This window comes from the organism of the source record quoted next, unplaced genomic scaffold (genome assembly GCF_019419815.1).
Source record: "Pyrus x bretschneideri cultivar Hongxiangsu unplaced genomic scaffold, Pyrus_bretschneideri_v1 Contig11, whole genome shotgun sequence".
In the NCBI taxonomy this organism is placed as follows: Eukaryota; Viridiplantae; Streptophyta; class Magnoliopsida; order Rosales; family Rosaceae; genus Pyrus; species Pyrus x bretschneideri.
The window spans coordinates 7,887,221-7,904,880 of NW_025999402.1; the positions used below are offsets into that span (position 1 = coordinate 7,887,221).

Consider the following 17,660-nt stretch of genomic DNA (forward strand, 5'->3'; position numbering starts at 1 on the left):
GGATTTGAAAGGTGATTATATCCATAAACAGATATATCCATAAACAGATCAAAACCTGAATGATTCTTTGTGCCGGTAGTATATATCTAGTATGTGTTGACTTTGGCAAAGCCTAGGTAAACCCAAAGAAAAATCCGATTTTATTGAAAATAATTTAACGTGGCAATTGGCAACTACACCCCACTCTTCACGTTTTATTTTTTATTTTTTATTTTATTTTAATATTATGGAACCTTCTTCCAGTCGACAAACTAGGCCGCCATCGGAAACTTCTCTTCCACTTTGACAACTTCTCAAATTTTCAGTCTTAATCAATTATTAATTAAGCTCATAAGCCTGTTGATTTAATACATAAATATTCCTTATAATTTTCTTTGTTTGGGTTCTAAGAAATCTTCGACACCCTTCAAACTTTATCTATATAGAGAGAACCTAGCATCATTAGAAACACCAAGCCCCTTCACATCTTCACATAAACCTCCCTCCCTCCCTCCCTCCCTCCCTCTCCCGCCATCTCTCTCTCTCTCTCTCTCTCTCTCTATTTGAAAAACTGATACAAATGGCTTTCTCTAAGTCCATAGCCTTTTTAGCTGTGCTTCTGGTAGCGCTGCCCATCGCTGCTTTCGCGGACTGGCCGTATAACTTAGCTCCTACTATTGCCGGTAAGCACTTCATTTTATCTCCGAAACAGAATTTTTTTCAAACTTTGTCTGTAACTCACTATAGGCTCGACAAACAAAGAGAAGAAGTTTATGAACGACAGATATAGTCTCTTTATATATAGGAGAAATTAGGTTCTCATCATTCCTTTTACTACTCCATTGATTAAAATCCTATTCATTTTCAATTTTTGATCAAAGTCCTTGGGTATTAATAACATCATTAATTATTTCAATAATAAAATATGTTTTTATTTCTAAATATATTCATTTAATGTTAAAAATGTTACAATTAGTATATTTGCACTTATGACTAAATTTTTTATCATATATTTGTAGTTTTAGTTTGTACCTGTTTTTAATTGTAATTATTTTTTAATTTGTACCAATTTTCTTTTCAGTTTTAATTTGTACCCATATATTAATTTCTTTTTGTGCCCATATTTTTTAAAGTTTATTTGTATTTGTACCCATATATATATATATTATTTGCACTTTTTATTTTTGCTAAATGTACCCATGCTAATTATATGTACCCATTCATGTAAAACTTTTTAATCTTAAAATGTACTCATTCTTAAATATACCAATTTGTTATATGTAAAATGTACAATTTTTTTTATATAAAATCTATTCAATTTTTTCTAATCCATTTTTAAATTTATATGGGTACATTCTTTTTTCATGGATTTTAAAATGTATCCATGTCAAGTTTAATCGAAGAAATTTAGTAATGTTATTAAGCCTACTATCTCTTTTTTTTTTTTTTTTTTTTTTTGTGATTTTGAAGAATGTACCCATGTTTTGATACAATTAATTTTTTGGTTAATTTTGATGACTGTACCCATGTTTATATACACACACAATAGTATATTTTTATTTTAATATTTTTAATCCCACAAGTTATGGTTTTTTTATTTAAAATCTCATTTATATAAACAACTAAAATTTCTAATTTTTAATTTAAAAAAATATAGTAACGTACATAGAAATAAATTATCACATTAATTTTAAGGACCTTGATCAAAAATTAAAAATCAACAAGGTTTCAATCAAAGAATATTCATAACTAAGAACTGCATCTAAAGTCTCCCTTATATATTTATATGTTGGTTTCTTTCTTCTTACGCATCTTCTTCTTGTTACAGCTCAAATATGTGATCAAGTTGAGTGTGGAAAGGGAACATGCAAGTTTGATATAAACGAACCATTAGGTTTCACTTGCGAGTGCGACCCTAACTGGAAGCGAACGCGTGATGGTGACGATGATATGAAGTTTCTCCCCTGTGTCATCCCCAACTGTAAGCTCTAATTCTCTCCCTTTCGAATAAAACTTGAGGAGCGAGATTCCGTTTTGCAGGATGTCACTTAGGATCGATTCTAATTTTTCGTCTTTCGCAGGCACACTGAACTACAACTGCCAGCCCGCTCCACCTCCAGTTCCTCAGAAAGAAGCCCCTCGCAATTTGTCAGCCTTTGATCGTAATTACCACAAAGCCAGCTCAATTATCTCATCCATTAATTCACATGATTAAATTAATCACTTGGTTATTGTTACTAATAACTCAAAATTTTGGGGTTTAAACAGCTTGTTACTGGGCTTACTGCGGAGAAGGTAACTGCGTAAGGAACAGTACATACCATTACACCCCCATATGTGAATGCAAATCCGGCGCCTCTAATCTTCTCAATGTCACATTATTCCCCTGCTACAATCAATGTATGAACTCTAACTAATTACTTGTTTTAATTCTGATTTAAAACATAATTAACAAACTTTCGAGAAGCTGGAACAAGTGACAGGAACTCTATTTTTTTTGTAATCTTTCAGGCACGCTTCAGAGTGACTGTGCGAGCCTCGGAATTAAGGTTGCAAACGCAAGTTCCTCCCCTACTGGCTCTGTGAATAACAGTAGTCAAGGTGAGACTGAAATTTGTTTGTTCTTTTTGGGTTATCAAATTTTGAACTTAATCTTAAGGCAAACTAATTAAAAGCTCGTTCGATAACCATGTCATTTTTAGATTAAATTTTTAATTAATTTGCTTGACAATAAAGATCAAGACTTGGTCAAGGGGCTTGAGGTTTCAAAAGTTTACATCTCTTCGTAATTAACTATGAAAATAAAGCGTAAAATCTACAACTCAGTCATGTTGAGCACACAAATAACACAATATGTTGACCTTTTTGTTTTTTCCTTTTTTCCTCTCGTTTTCCAGCTACGTCGTTTTTGCCCGGAAAATTCCAGTTGATGGCCGTAGCGATGGTGTCTGTGGGTCTGATTCTGAGGAAGTAGGGTGCAAGAAACCGCCACGGCCGAGATTGTGCATTACATTTGTTCTTGTTTGATCATACTATAGTTTCACTCACTTCACATTCATTTTTTTGTTGTAACATTACTTTGATGTTTCCCCAGTTCATCAGTTTGTATAAAGTCAGTTTGTGTAAATAAATCGACGCAAGGTCATAGCCCGATGACTGTTATATATTGCACTTGTATACAGATTTTTATGAACCATCCATATGTTGACATCTTTCCTTTTGTTTTGGCCTAAACCTTTGGAAAATGCCTTCCTCGGTTTCATTTTTTTTTTTTTTTTTTTTTTTTTTTTTAGTCCTAAAAAGTAAATTTCATTAATCCGAAATAAGGTTACAGGCTAACACCGAGTGGTGAAATCGACCAAAATAACACCGCACAAAAGTACCAAACCTGCAACCAAATGCACATCAAGAGATAGTCACCAGATTCAAATCTCATTTACTAATTCCTGCAAATATATACAAACACAGTAACACATAGATAGAAGGTGAGGCTAAGGATATGTAAAATACCCTTAGTTTGGTTATAGCTGCAGAACACTTGGCCTCGAGGGAATTTCGGTGTGCTGGTTAGGTAAGGGAAAGTGAGGGAGGAAAATAAAGCTGACAACCATATCCGAATAATGGAGTCCACAAATCAGAACAAAAGATGGGGTGGGGATGGATTACGAGGAAGGGAGGTAGAGGAAAAAAGTGAGGGGAGGTGGAGTTTGGAGGTGGATTGTATAACCTCCCATTTCCATGCTCTCCCCATGCCCTCGTATTTGTGTGGTCACGGTTAAGCCACGTCAACATTTTATAGTCCTATTACTTTTTATTTTATTATTTCTATAAAAAATTAATATAAAATATTAACGTGACTTAACCGTGATCGCATAGGAGGGTATGAAAAGAATATAAAAATGGAAGGACAGACAATTCACCTCTTAGAATTTTGGGTTTGGAAAGTAGAAGTCAGAGGAGAGAGGAAAGGGAGGAGAGAAGGGACGTGAAGCGCAAAATTTGGTTAAGTAAGAGACGGTTTAAAAGGGATATGTTGACTTTGTTGGGGGCCTAAACTTCTTCCACATCTCACTCTTCTAGAATTACAACATCCCCTTTTGAATTTTGCACACCTTGTTGAATTTAGAACATGTCTTTCTGTGCAAAAGGCAAGAAAGGAACTTTAATCAAGTTTAGTTATGTAATTTATAGTAAAATACGATTAGGATTAGGTCATCTTTAATCATACTTATTGTTCTGTACAACAATACATTTGCCCACTACACTATAATACTAAACAGAAAATATAATATGATTTTGTGGTACAATTATTAACGGGTTTTGAATTTAATTGGCACCAAAGTCAACCAACATCTCATAATTATTGAAAATTCATATAACTTGTTGGTTTTATGATACAACTAAAGATCACTAAGTCTTTGTTTTGTCTAATCTTTAATAACTTGATTAATTTTAGATAATAGTAAATAGAAATAGCGTTTGTAAGGAGTCTATTGAAACTAAGACATATAAGCATGCCTTCTATCCACACAAGAATAAATGAAGTTATCTTAAAATACCTGCTAGTGGAGGAAGACCACCTAAAGATAAGAGACATAGGGCTAAAGAGAGCCAAAAGAGGATATAATCCTGCATAATTTTGAATGTTATCAATTCTGTTACGTAGATCAAATGATATAATACGAACAAAAGTTTTTTAAATTCATGCAATTTGATTGACACCCGGTTAGATCAACATCTCATAATTACATATAATTCTTGTGACTTGTTGATTTTATGATACAACTCAAAGTTAACAGGTCTTGTATTCGATTATCATCCGTTCGGACCAGCCTCTCATAATTACCAAACTCTATGGTTTTTTTGTTGTCATCAAATAGTAGAATTTGAAAGGTGATTATCTCCATAAACTTGGAGATCAAAACCTGAATGATTCTTTGTTCAAGTTGTATCTAGTACGTGTTGACTTTGGCAAATCCCAGGTGGACCCAAAGAAAAAAAATCCCATTTTATTGAAGATTACTTTAACGTGAGCAATTGGCAATTATAACCCCTCTTCACGTTTTTTTTTGAAATTATGGAACCTTCTTCCAGTCGACAGACCAGGCCGCCATCGGAAGCTTCTCTTCCACTTTGATACCTTCACAAATTTTCAGTCTTAATCTCATATTAATTATGCTCATAAGCGTGTTGATTTAGTACATAATTAATTCTTTTATTTTCTTTGTTTGGGTGCTAAGAAATCTTCAAACCCCTTCAAACTTTATATACATATGTAGCCTACCATCATCAGAAACAACATCCCCTTCACATCTTCACATAAACCTCCCTCTCTCTCTCTCTCTCTCTCTCTCTAAAAAACTGATACAAATGGCTTTCTCTAACTCCATGGCCTTTTTAGCTGTGCTTCTGATAGCGCTGCCCATCACTGCTTTCGCCTGGGACTTGCCGAATAACAATACTATTGGCGGTAAGCACTTCATTTTCCTTCCGAAACATATTTTTTTTAAACTTTGTCTGTAACTCACATAAGCTCGACGAACAAAGCGAAGATGTTTAGTTGGTTTCCTTCTTCTTACACATCTTCTTGTTGCAGCTCAAATATGTGACCAAATTGAGTGTGGAAAGGGAACATGCAAAGCCGATTTAACCAAACCATTAGGTTACACCTGCCAGTGCGACGCTAACTGGAAGCGAACGCGTGACGGTGATGATGATATGGAGTTTCTCCCCTGTGTCATCCCCAACTGTAAGCTCTAATCCTCTCCCTCTCAAATAAAATCTTCAGAAGCGAGATTACGTTTTGCAGGATATCACTCATGATCGATCGATTCTAATTTTCGTGTTTTTGCAGGCTCACTGAACTACAACTGCCAGCCAGCTCCACCTCCAGTTACTCAGAATGATGTTCCTAACAATAGATCCGCCTTTGATCGTAATTACCACTAAACCAGCTCGATCATCTCATCCGTTAATCCACAATTAAATTAATCACTCGCTTCTTTTTACTAATAACACGTATTTTCGGGTGTTAAACAGCTTGTTACTATGCTTACTGCGGAGAAGGTACATGCGTAAGGAACAGCACATACCATTACACACCCTTCTGTGAATGCAAATCCAGCGCCACTAATCTTCTCGATGTCGCGGCTTTTCCCTGCTACTATCAATGTAAGAACACTAAATAAACTTGTTTTAATCCTGGTTTAGAACATACTTAACAAATTTCAAGAAGCTGGAGAAAGTACTGGGAGCTCTAATCTTTTCGTAATCTTTCAGGCGCGCTTCAGGCTGACTGCGCGAGCCTCGGAATTAAGGTTGCAAACTCAAATTCCTCCACGGACAATAGTGAAGGTGAGATTGTTTGTTCTTCGTTTTGGGTTACCGAATTTTAAACTTAATGTGAAGGCAAACTAATTAAAAGCTCGTACGATAACCATGTTGTTTTTAGATTAATTTTCTAATTAACTTGCTTAACAAGAAGGATTAAGACTTTGTCAAGGGGCTTCAGGTTTCAAAAGTTTACATCTCTACGCAATTGACTTTGAAAAAATAGCATAAAATCTACAACTCAGCCATGTTGAGCACACAAATGACACAATATGTTGACCTTTCTTTTTTTTTTTTTTTTTTTTTTTTTTTTTGGTTCCTCTCGTTTTCCAGCTACGTCGTTTTTGCCCGGAAAGTTCCAGTTGATGGCCGTAGTGATGCTGTCTGTGGGTTTGATTCTGAGGAAGTAGGGTGCAAGAAACCGCCACAGTCGAGATTCTGCATCACATTTGTTCTTGTTTGATCATACTTTAGTTTCAATCACTTCAGATTCATTTTTTCGTTGTAACATTGCTTTGATGTTTCCCCAGTTCATCAGTTTGTATAAAGTCAGTTTGCTTAAATAAAACGACACACGGTCATAGCCCGATGACTCTCATATACTGAATTTGTATACAGATTTTTACGAATACAGTAATTTTATGAACCATCTATCATTGACAGAGCAGATTTTCGACAACTATTGTATGGCTTTCTAAGCTACACAGACACAGACACAGACACTAACATACACCGGTTAGATATAGATTTCTTGACATCATAAGCAAATCAACTTTCCGCTACAAAGGAAAAGATTTTACAAGTCGATAAAATCCACCCTCGTGAAACAATTAGAACTGATGCAATCAGCATAAGAAATGAAGACAAAGAAGTCTTACACGAATCAAGAATTTCATTAGAACACTTCCAAAACAATGGAAAAGCTTTTACACGTTGATCAAACCTGCCATCACCAGACAATTAGAAGAACAGATGCCATCAACATAAACAGAACACAACCAATAACATGATCAAGTTATAAATACGCCACTCAGGTTGCAACCGAAATCATATTGCAGGTTCTGTATGGTTTAGGCTTCAAGTTAACTGGTAACACATGGTAATCCAAGCATTGAGTACAGGAGTACCATTGAGCGTTTACTCCATAACTTTTTAAGATGCCATTGCAAAGAGAGAGCCATTAACCACTAATATAAGTGGTTCACCGATCGATACTCAGTTCATTTTCGAGTAACATTGATCACAAAAAGCTACCAAGTTTAAATATCAGTTCAAAAGAAACGTTGTTGAAATTTTACCTATTCTGGAAGACAAACTGAAACGCGGGAATCACTTGACCCTCGAAAGCCTCAAGAAAAGTGTGGGTTACAGTTGATGGAGTCAGTTCTCAGTATACTCTCCTAAAATTATACAGAAACGGGACTGCCAATAACTAAAAATATAATAGCAGAAGTGTGTGCTAAGAATCTAAGACAATAACGAGGTCCATTCGGGTGACTGAAAATCGCAGAAGCACGAAGGTAATTCATTTCACAATTCACAATTCCATCATTCTTTAGTATCATTAGTATACCACTGGTCGAAACCGCAATGCTCAACAGACAATAAGACTATCGAATGCAGAATTTTCGACAAATTTCCCATATCACCAATCTAAAATTACACCAAAGCAGCTCAATTTCACCAGTAAATACTGAACAACAAGCAGCAAGTACCAAAACCCCCCAAAAATATGGAAAAAAACAGAGTACTGAAGGAGATTCCAAATACTCACCACCACCGGAGAACCCGAAAAAGCCAATCACTTGGTCTTCACATCCACTCCATCCGTGCCGGCTATGATCACCGCCGTCGCCATGTCCAAGAACAACCCATGTTCCACAACCCCTTCAAATTTCAAAATCTCCTTTCCTGCCGCCGGCCCGTCTTTAATCGGAGTCTGGAAGTACAAATCCACAATGTAATTGAAGTTATCAGTCACATAAGGCTTCCCGTCGCCGTCGATCCTCAATTTCGCCTCCACCCCTTCTTCCTTAAACAGCTCCTGAAGCCTCACCAAGTTGTACTTCCAGCAGAACTGCACCACCTCCACCGGCATTGCCAGCCCGCTTCCGCCGAGCCCAGTCACCAGCTTCGTCTCATCCGCCACCACCACAAACTTCTCCGACGCCGCCTCCACCATCTTCTCCCTCAGCAAAGCTCCGCCGCGCCCTTTGACCAAATCGAGATTTGGGTCGACCTCATCGGCGCCGTCGATCGCCAAATCGATCTTCGGGTGGTCGTCGAGCACCGAAAGGGGAATACCCAACTGGCGAGCTTGGTCCTCCGTGCGCTTGGAAGTCGGGACTCCGACGATGTCCTTCAATTCGCCGGATTTGAGAAGCTCCCCGAGCTTGGAGACCACGAAGGCGGCAGTGGAGCCGGTTCCGAGGCCGAGGACCATACCTGATTTGACGTACTCGACGGCCTTGTCGGCGGCTAGCTTCTTGAGGTCGTCTTGAGTGAGGGCGGGGACCGTGCGGGCTTTGACGGACATGGGTCTGTAGGAAGAAGGCGAGCGCATGTTAGGGGATTTGGGGGTGCGCAGGAAAAGGTGGGTGGCGGTGGAGGCATTGTGTGGGGAGAGGAGGGATAGGGAGGAGGAAGCCATTGAAGAAGCGGTGAGTGCAGGAGAGGAAGATAGAAGAAGGAGAATTGGAGAGGAAATTAGAGGTGGGTTTTGGTCGCTCTGTTTTTTGTTTGTTCGTTTCCTCTGCTTTCTTGTGAGCTCTGTTTTTTTGTATTTTCAAAGGTTTATGCTTTGGATATACAAAATGTGACCTTTTTGGGGGTGGGTGGTTGGTGGTGGTGGCTTGCTATTTGGTTTGGTTGAGATAAGAGGTTGTTGGTGAGGATTAAGGGTTTTTCTTTAGCAGTCCGTCTTTTAAATAATTTTTATTTTTAGAGACAATCTTTATTATTTATTTCTAACCATTTAGTAGTATTGGACTATTAAAGAAAAATTGGAGGAGCCAACTTAGTATTACAGTCTAGTAGTATTCATATTCACTTTTAAGTGAAAGGTTGTAAGTTTGATTCTCGCTAAAAGGCGAATTTGAACCACATTATTGCTAGTCAATTGTGATGTTAAGCTCACCTCTCTTCTTTAGTGTATATAATGTCGTTTGTTTAAAAAAAAAAAAATGGAGGATTACACATCTTTTACCTTTGATTAGAGTTTCAATATAATTTAAGTTTGTACTTTAAAGTCAGTTAATAATATTTATTCTTATTGTACTTTTTCTTTTAAAGGAAAAAAAAGAATATTTTCTCTCTAAAGTTTGAATATTCAAGTTCCTTGTTCTCCTTTGATTTATTTGATTTGAATGATATAAATGAACAAGAGTACGTAAAAAAAAGTGGGTGTGAAAATGGCTTCCTGTGAATGTAAGTCCATGGGGTTGAGTTTTACACCTTTGAAATTTAGGTGATTTGAAAAGGAGGTAAATTAGTTAATCATATATTTTCTTAACAAATAATTGTGTCATTAGAATAGAAAGAAATATCACAAATGGCCCTCAACCACAGTGGTGGAGAAGAGTATTGGTTTTGCACCACGATGTGAGTTCAAACTTTGTCGGCTCTCTAATCTAACATATCTATCGTTTGACAAAAAAATAAGAATAAAAAGAATTATATGTTTTACAAGAAGAAGAATAGAGGGCAGATATGTTGAAATTTAATTCATTGGAACAAAAATTAGATTCAATGGATTTGGGGGTGCTAAATTTCAATTTATGTATATTATATTTATCTTGTTGGAGTGATTGTTTTGTTACCATCTGTGATTCAAATCTATAAGAATTGAGTGCTGACCAGCTGCTCCCACAACTAGATCAGTACTCACCAACCAGATAGCAAGAACACAAGAACCTTATTTATTTATTTACTTATTTTTGTTGAATAAAGTAATTGTTAATTTGCATCAAATTTGTGTAAGTATAGTATAGAACCCTATTTACAAAGTATATGGGAAAACCAAAGTCAACTACAATATTTGCATGGCTACATGTTTCATTTCAACATAAACCGTTTTGGAAGAGAAAGAAAACATCTAATCTGAGAAATTCTTTAGTTCGAACGTCTTAGTATGATAACCTGACACAAGACAGTAGTATTGGTACCAGACTAAGAAGGTGGGATTGGAAGAAGGGGGTTGGAAGGGATCAAAATAGATAGAGTAGTTGTAGGTCATCTCCAACCGAATGAGGGCTAAATGGCTCCCTTTAACCCTATGATCTTGCAAGAAATTATATTTTAATTAACAGTGTCAGACCATATTTTATTTCATCTCTAACCGAGGGGGTCAAAAGATCATAGACCAAACATAATTTATTATTTTAATTAAATTAATATGGTTACTTAAATTAAACTACCATATTAAAATAAGGGTTTTGGACATATTTTGAGTACAATTTGTCGCCAAATGAATAAGCTTCCAGATTTCCTATCTTTTTGTCATCTTAATAATTTTTCGGATAGGATTTCGAGTGACACGTGTCGCTAACGTGAGTAACTCTTCATATTTATTATATTTATGTAATCTCAATAATTTTTCGGATAGGATTTTGAGTGACACGTGTCGCTAAAGTGAGTAGCTCTCCAGATTTCTTATCTTTATGTAATCTTAATAATTTTTTTAATAGGATTTTGAGTGTCACGTGTCGAGATGTAATTGGTTGTGCAAATTTTAGATATGATTCTTATCTATGTGGCACTTCTTATCTTTAGCTTCCAATGTTGATAAATTGGCTAGATATTGGGGTAGAATTCACACACCTCCAAACACCTTGACTTGTTTGAGAACTACCCTTGACATTATTTTCTAATACCCATCTATAAGCCTTGCAAAGATCTTCATCTTCTTTTTGGGTCCATGCCCTTCCTTTCATTGCAGATGTGATCATTTGAAAATTATTGAAAAAATTAAAGGAAATATTATTGGAAGAGGTAAGGGAATAGAATGTGAAAAATTAAAATAAAATAAGGTAAGATAGTATGGAATGGACCAAATGGTGAAAAGTATGTAAGAAATGATGTAGGAATGACTTAGGTATTTATAGGAAAAAAATCAAATTCCAACAGTAACATGACGTCAGCTAGCCGTTGCTAGCTGGCATCATGCTGACGCCAGGTAACCGTTGGCATTCAAACGGGCTAAGCTGGAAGGCTAGCAAAATGTCAAACTTGACATTCTGGCATTGGAGGGTCGGCAAAATGGTAAGGCTGGCAAAATGTTAGGCTTGACATTATGGCGCTGGAGGGCTGGGCTTTAGGGCTTGCGGGCTAGCTGCTTTTGGCCAGCTCTTTGTCCGTTCTCCCATTTTCGGCTGAGTGAGGACCACGAGCCCTTTGACCTAACCCTTGGTTAGGGAAGATTTATGTGTTAAAACGGGCTATTTTTAGCCCTGTGGCCCTTTGGGCATGTTGGTTGGAGATGGCCTTATATATTGATAGATGAACAATTATGTGGTGCGATCGTTTGGGTTTAAGAAATTTTCCACTCTAAGACACACCTACTTGCCACTTAATGATATGATCGAGTGATATTTCTTTCAACTTGTAAATAAAGATATTTAATTTCAACAGTCATAAATGAAGAGTCTAATACGAACAAATAAAAAAAACATGATTTAACTCTAAATCTACCTATTAAAAAATAAAATATTTTATTTTATTGAAAAGAGAAAAGTAAACATATAGTAAGAAAAAAAACTTACATAAAATAAATTTATCGTCGGTCGCGTGACATTCCTTGTTCAATAATACACTTGTTATATGTAAGTTTTTAATTTATTGTCGGTCGTGTGACATTCCTTGTTATAGAGTTTTTGGGTGAATTTTGAGTTAAATAATTTTTTAAAATTATTTTAGCCGTTGGATTTAAATTTAGGTTGTTAGATTTTTTTTATTACCGTTAGATTTGATTATATTCAACCTCAGCCGTTGGATTCAATAATATATAAATATAAAAAAAAAAAAAAAGAATCTAGGCCGTTGGATCAACCAACAGCTTGTTGATCGCGACTGTTGAATCAAACTAGCCATTGGGGTGCATGGGGAATGTGCCCGACATGCCCATGTGGGTAGGGCCCTCGCTATTTGAGAGGTGATGTGAAAATTAGCTTAACACACAAATTAACCCTCTTTTGACAATTGTAGCATATAAATAAGTAGGGATTGTTCTAAACCGGGGATTAGGAGGGATTGCTAAATCACTTGGAAACTGACTCAAAAACGTAAAATAAAGGTTAAAACACTAAACTAGACTCAAAGAATGCAAAACTAAACAATAAAAACACTAAAACAAACCAAAAGACTCAAAATAGCCCCAAAACACTCAAAATTGCCTTAAAAACACTTTCTGGGCAGTTTTGAGCACTTTCACTAATTTGGACGAACTTGGGTAATAACTTGAATCAAAACACTTAAAAACACACTCTAAAACATATTCTAACTAATTAGACACTCTAAGACACTTAGGGGATTGGTTTTTGACGAAATCAACCAAACAAAACAAATATGTAAAATAGGCAGATTTAGGCGAATTTGATAAAATTAAGTGGATGGTGAGATGGCTAGGAGGTTTTTCTCCACACATGGCATATTTGCATATAACACAATTTCTAGTTGCTTATTCAATGAATTTATGAACCCCAACACCCCAAGTTAATTAGGTACGCTTAAATTAACTCTCAGATTTCCCTTAGGCCATTGAATTGAATGGAGTTAGCGCATTGCAATCAAATTATTCCTTAAAAGTTTTCTATATGAAAGCGCATAAAAGAAAGACAATCAAAGATCATTAGGTTCTATGGAAATCATAGGTGTTGATGAGGCATTCGTAACTATGAAAGCGCATGATACTTATGCCAAGAATTCACTTATCATAATTGTGATCAACAATCTTAACTACTCATGAATATAAGTTCCCAACGATTAGGTGAAGTTCCCTCATACCCTAGCATCATGTTTATGCATGCAAATTAAGCGTGCACTCTCAATTCATATACATAAGCAAGTTTTAATTAAAACAGATAAGCAAATTGAATTCATCATTCATGAAATCACAACTAAAAGTAATCAAATCATCATGCAAATATAACCATGGTTTCGAAATTCCCCCCTAGCCAAAAGGGGGATTAGTTCCTCATGCTTGCACAAAAAAAAAGTATTGAATTTAAACATTGAAATCATAAGAAAGAGTACACCTAAATGCTCAGCAATTCCAATATGGATTCGATGCACAGATTGGCTCATCTTCCTCCTCCTTGCTGCGGCACAAAGTGTGGGTGATGGAATTGGGGGTTTTGGATGGTGTTTTCTAGTTTGGAGGGATGGAGGATGGTTGATTATGGTGGGGAAGGGTGCGGCAGAGGTGTATGGATGTGGAGGGAGGTCTATGGATGCTTAGAATGGAGAATGGAGGTGCGGCACAAGGGTTTTCTGTCTAGCATAAGGGGTGTACAAATTTTTGGCTGAAAGTATGTTTATATAGTCTTAGGGTTAAGTAGATTAGGGTTAGACTTAACAGGTTTGGTGAATTAGGGCCCTAGAATTCGGCCATGGTGATTCAAATCCACTTAGGAGAAGGTTTTGGCCCACATAGTTTTATAAACTGATTTGTATACCCAAATCCACAAGGATTAGGCCTTGGAATTCAGAATCCCAAAGGGATTGGGCCTAGGAAAGTGCGGCTGATGTAGGGGAGAGGGTAGCTTGGCTTGCAAGGCAAGGTAAAGCCTTCTAGAAAGGTTTGGGGCGCCACTTTTCTAGGGTTTCTAGAAAGAGTAGGTTTTGTGGCAGATTTGGGCCTTCTAGAATAGAATGCTTCTAGAAATAGGTTCTAGAATGATCCATTTAAGTCCCCATGTAATTAGGAGTAAGACATGATAAGGTTTGGATAGGATAAGATGAGGTAAGGTTTGGATAATGTTTTGGATAATTGGATAATGTTGGATAAGGTTGGATAATGTTTTGGATAATGTTTCCTCTTTTCTTGCACTTTCCTTATCCACTTTGTCCTTAGCTTAGTTCCTTCCTATTCTTATCACATTTCCACCTTCTTGAAGTCCAAATTCGTCCATCCATGTTAGCCCACACGCAAGCTCACCACCTAGTGTCCAAAATGCACCAAAATGCACTTTCTTGATACTTTAACCCATAAGACCTACAAACACACGAAATTGAGTTGTAATACGACATTAACTAAGAAATTATAGCACAAATGCACAAGAATAAGCTAGTTAAGTCGCCTAAATATGCTCCTATCCAGAGGTCGCGCGTCTGGGTAGTGGGTGGGGGGGGTTTGGCGCACAAATGTTGGGTTTCACTCAATTTGATGGGGCCCACACCGAATCGTGAGCTAATTTTTTGGCGGAATTTGGCCTGAGTTTGACATTTGGCTTTTAGCCCAAAGATTTAGATTGGGTTTGCGATATCCCACATCACCCAGGTGAGTGATCCTTATATGTATATTCCAATCCCTACCTAGCACGAGGCCTTTTGGGAGCTCACTGGCTTCGGGTTCCGTAGGAACTCCGAAGTTAAGCGAGTAGAGGGCTAGAGCAATCCCATGATGGGTGACCCACTGGGTGTTGGAAATGTGCCCTAAAACCAATCATATGATGATACTTTACGGACATTTCACAAAGTTAAACTAATGTAGTTTAAATGTAAAGGGCAAAGATTATTGTTTGAGCCATCTCATATAAATGTTATATGCTTAAACAATAAGTCCAAGGAATATGTGATTGGAAGAATGCGATCTAAAGAAGTTAGATTCATGAGACCATTCTTTCGTTGACACATCCTAAACGTTCCTGATCATAGGATTGTCAATTGGGCATTGACAGTCCATTAAGATCAGTACGTGCTATGTCTTCTCTCAGGGAGAGTGACTAGTCTCGAGTCATTGGTGTGTGAGACATCAAGACAAGTACGTAGGTGCTCAATAGAGAATGAGTTCACTGAACACGATCAACGAAGAGTTCTCATATTCATGTCACATGAGAACTCATGGTTGGGATAATGCAAATTAGTCTTTTGACCTGAGGTATCACAGTTGTCTTGTGGTTAGGTCCTTAATCTTTGATTATGTCAAAGTCACTCCATCAGGAGGGTGTCCACGGCATCGTTGGGGTTAAGCCACTTAGGCATGGAGGCAAGTGAATGCGCAACAAGGGATCTCTAACCTTCAAACTGTTTGAGGGAGAATACTCTATGATATGATTAAGAATCTTTGGTTAAAGTATGAATGAGATTTAGGAATGTGTTCCAAATCACATTCAAGGTAATCATATAAGCACAAGACTCACATTGGATAGTAGACATGAATAAACTATCAAACCAAACAATGTGGTCAAGAGTATTGTATTAGAGAAAGACCGTATTGCATTTGTAATCCTAAAACTGAATAAGTTCTCCACCTCTTCTGATTAGCTTGGGTAACCATGACATGCTGCTAAGCGTCAACCATGGTTTGTGGAAGCCCTAAAAGTGTATTATCACTAACGGGAGAATTGAAAGAAAGTTTCAATTCACAATCGATTTGAAAGAGTTTGAATCGCCCGCTGCCTCGCTAAAAGGAACCTAATGGATCGTACACCGTGTAAGGTAGAGATTGAAGATTCAACGGAGATGAGTAAGAATAATTAAATGGTTTAATTATTTATGGCAAGGATTAATTAATATGTTAATTAATCAAACGAATAAGTTCGTTAAAGACCTCGGGATAGTTTTGGACCTTAAGGCCCAATGGGCTTCGATCGTCAAGTCCATTGACTTAAGTTGTATGACAACTTAATGAATAATGATTCACAAAGGCCCAAATAGCCCAATAAATCCCCTTAGGCCGGCCATTTAGAGGAGGGTAGTGAACTTGGCTTAATTGCAAGTTTACCACTCCATTGTGAGGTGGTATAAAGACATCTTTATAGCCATTTCATCCTAAGGGTTTTCTTAGGAGTAAAGATGAGAACACAAACCTCCCTTTGCTCTCAAAGAAGCCGGCCACCTTGGAGGGATCATCTAGCAATCAAACTCCTCCAAGGTCACTCATTTCTTCTACAATATGCCTTGGTGTGGAGACTTAGAGGTTCTCAATTTTGGGAACTTGGAGAAACCTTTTCATCCATCCAAATCCATGGATCTAAGATGCAAGGAATGAAGGCCCTCTCTTTGGGTGATTAGCCTTTGCTTATGTAAAGAGGAATCTACAAAGGTATTGATTTCTCAACTCACTTTGTTTTGAGTTGAGTCTTGGTTCACCTATCTACTAGGCTTTGAAGTTCATGGGTTAAGTTTTGTTTTTTAGTGCATATAAACATGATTCCGCCTTTTAATTGTTAATTGCATGTTGTTGATGTTGCTCAAATGAACTTGTTTTTCACAAATCATCCTTCACTGGGAAGTTGCTCGTGAGTTCCCAAAAACAAAACCGTGAGGGAATGGTAAGCCCAAAGCGGACAATATCGTGCTACGGTGGTGGAGCGGGCCCGGGAAGTGATCCGCCCCGGGCCGGGATGTGACAATTTGATCCCATCAGAACTCCGAAGTTAAGCGAGAAGGGGGCTAGAGCAATCCCATGATGGATGACCCACTGGGAAGTTGCTCATGAGTTCCCAAAAACAAAACCGTGAGGGAATGGTAAGCCCAAAGCGGACAATATCGTGCTACGGTGGTGGAGTGGGCCCGAGAAGTGATCCGCCCCGGGCCGGGATGTGACAGGGTTTTTTTTGTGGGGGGGGGGGGGAATAAATGGGGAAATTTGGCAAATAGCCCAGGGTTGAGTTTGGTTTAAGACAATTTCCAACCCTTGGGCTAAAACTTAAAATTTTTAACCCAAAAAATTTAGGTTTTAGCCAAGAAACAGTTTTTTTCTTCCAACTCTTCAGGTCTAAATTTTTTAGCCAGAGATTATTAAAGAATAAATTTAGGCTAATTTTTTTCTTTTAAGATAATTTTTTTTAAATTATATACACTATCATAATTTAATTTTATGAACATTTGAACCTAAAAATATTTAAATTCTGATAAATATTAAAAAATTACTAAATTTGGGTGAATTTTGAGTTAAATACTTTTTAAAATTATTTTAGCCGTTGGATTTAAATTTGGACCGTTAGATTTTATTACATTCGATCTCAGCTATTGGATTCAATAAATCCTGAAAGACATGCCCATATGGGTGCGGTCTCGCTGGTGGTGTCCACACCATTTTCTAGGCTAAATCTAAGAGAAATTTGGCTTTTGTTTGGTTTTTAGTTTTTAGCCTACACATTTAGCATAAATTGAGTTGGATTTGGAAGGAG

General features: G+C 37.1%; 3 protein-coding genes across 3 annotated transcripts; 2 read left to right on the forward strand and 1 right to left on the reverse strand.

Moving 5' to 3' along the window:
• The first annotated feature begins 479 nt into the window (after nucleotides 1-479).
• Nucleotides 480-3,189, forward strand: LOC125473843. The gene is made up of 6 exons (XM_048577175.1): nucleotides 480-662; nucleotides 1,808-1,960; nucleotides 2,061-2,141; nucleotides 2,248-2,379; nucleotides 2,491-2,580; nucleotides 2,877-3,189. The coding sequence occupies exons 1-6, from the start codon at nucleotides 560-562 to the stop codon at nucleotides 2,951-2,953; spliced, it is 636 nt and encodes a 211-aa protein (XP_048433132.1). The 5' UTR covers nucleotides 480-559; the 3' UTR covers nucleotides 2,954-3,189.
• Nucleotides 3,190-5,288: 2,099 nt separating this feature from the next.
• On the forward strand, nucleotides 5,289-6,904 carry LOC125473844. Its single transcript, XM_048577177.1, has 6 exons — nucleotides 5,289-5,449; nucleotides 5,576-5,728; nucleotides 5,834-5,914; nucleotides 6,019-6,150; nucleotides 6,259-6,333; nucleotides 6,643-6,904. The coding sequence occupies exons 1-6, from the start codon at nucleotides 5,350-5,352 to the stop codon at nucleotides 6,717-6,719; spliced, it is 618 nt and encodes a 205-aa protein (XP_048433134.1). The 5' UTR covers nucleotides 5,289-5,349; the 3' UTR covers nucleotides 6,720-6,904.
• A 1,023-nt stretch (nucleotides 6,905-7,927) lies between these two features.
• LOC125473842 (probable ribose-5-phosphate isomerase 3, chloroplastic) lies at nucleotides 7,928-9,106 on the reverse strand. Its single transcript, XM_048577174.1, has one exon. It carries the CDS (start codon nucleotides 8,957-8,959, stop codon nucleotides 8,111-8,113), a length of 849 nt encoding a protein of 282 aa, XP_048433131.1. The 5' UTR covers nucleotides 8,960-9,106; the 3' UTR covers nucleotides 7,928-8,110.
• Between the last annotated feature and the right edge of the window lie 8,554 nt (nucleotides 9,107-17,660).

Excerpts from the sequence above, each read along its gene's own strand:
- LOC125473843 (XM_048577175.1), top strand. The coding sequence starts at position 560 with ATGGCTTTCTCTAAGTCCATAGCCTTTTTAGCTGTGCTTCTGGTAGCG. Across the intron at positions 663-1,807 it reads CTTAGCTCCTACTATTGCCG|CTCAAATATGTGATCAAGTT; the intron begins GTAAGCACTTCA and ends TTCTTGTTACAG. Across the intron at positions 2,380-2,490 it reads ATTCCCCTGCTACAATCAAT|GCACGCTTCAGAGTGACTGT; the intron begins GTATGAACTCTA and ends GTAATCTTTCAG.
- LOC125473844 (XM_048577177.1), top strand. The coding sequence starts at position 5,350 with ATGGCTTTCTCTAACTCCATGGCCTTTTTAGCTGTGCTTCTGATAGCG. Across the intron at positions 5,915-6,018 it reads CAATAGATCCGCCTTTGATC|CTTGTTACTATGCTTACTGC; the intron begins GTAATTACCACT and ends GGTGTTAAACAG. Across the intron at positions 6,151-6,258 it reads TTTTCCCTGCTACTATCAAT|GCGCGCTTCAGGCTGACTGC; the intron begins GTAAGAACACTA and ends GTAATCTTTCAG.
- LOC125473842 (XM_048577174.1), bottom strand. The coding sequence starts at position 8,959 with ATGGCTTCCTCCTCCCTATCCCTCCTCTCCCCACACAATGCCTCCACC.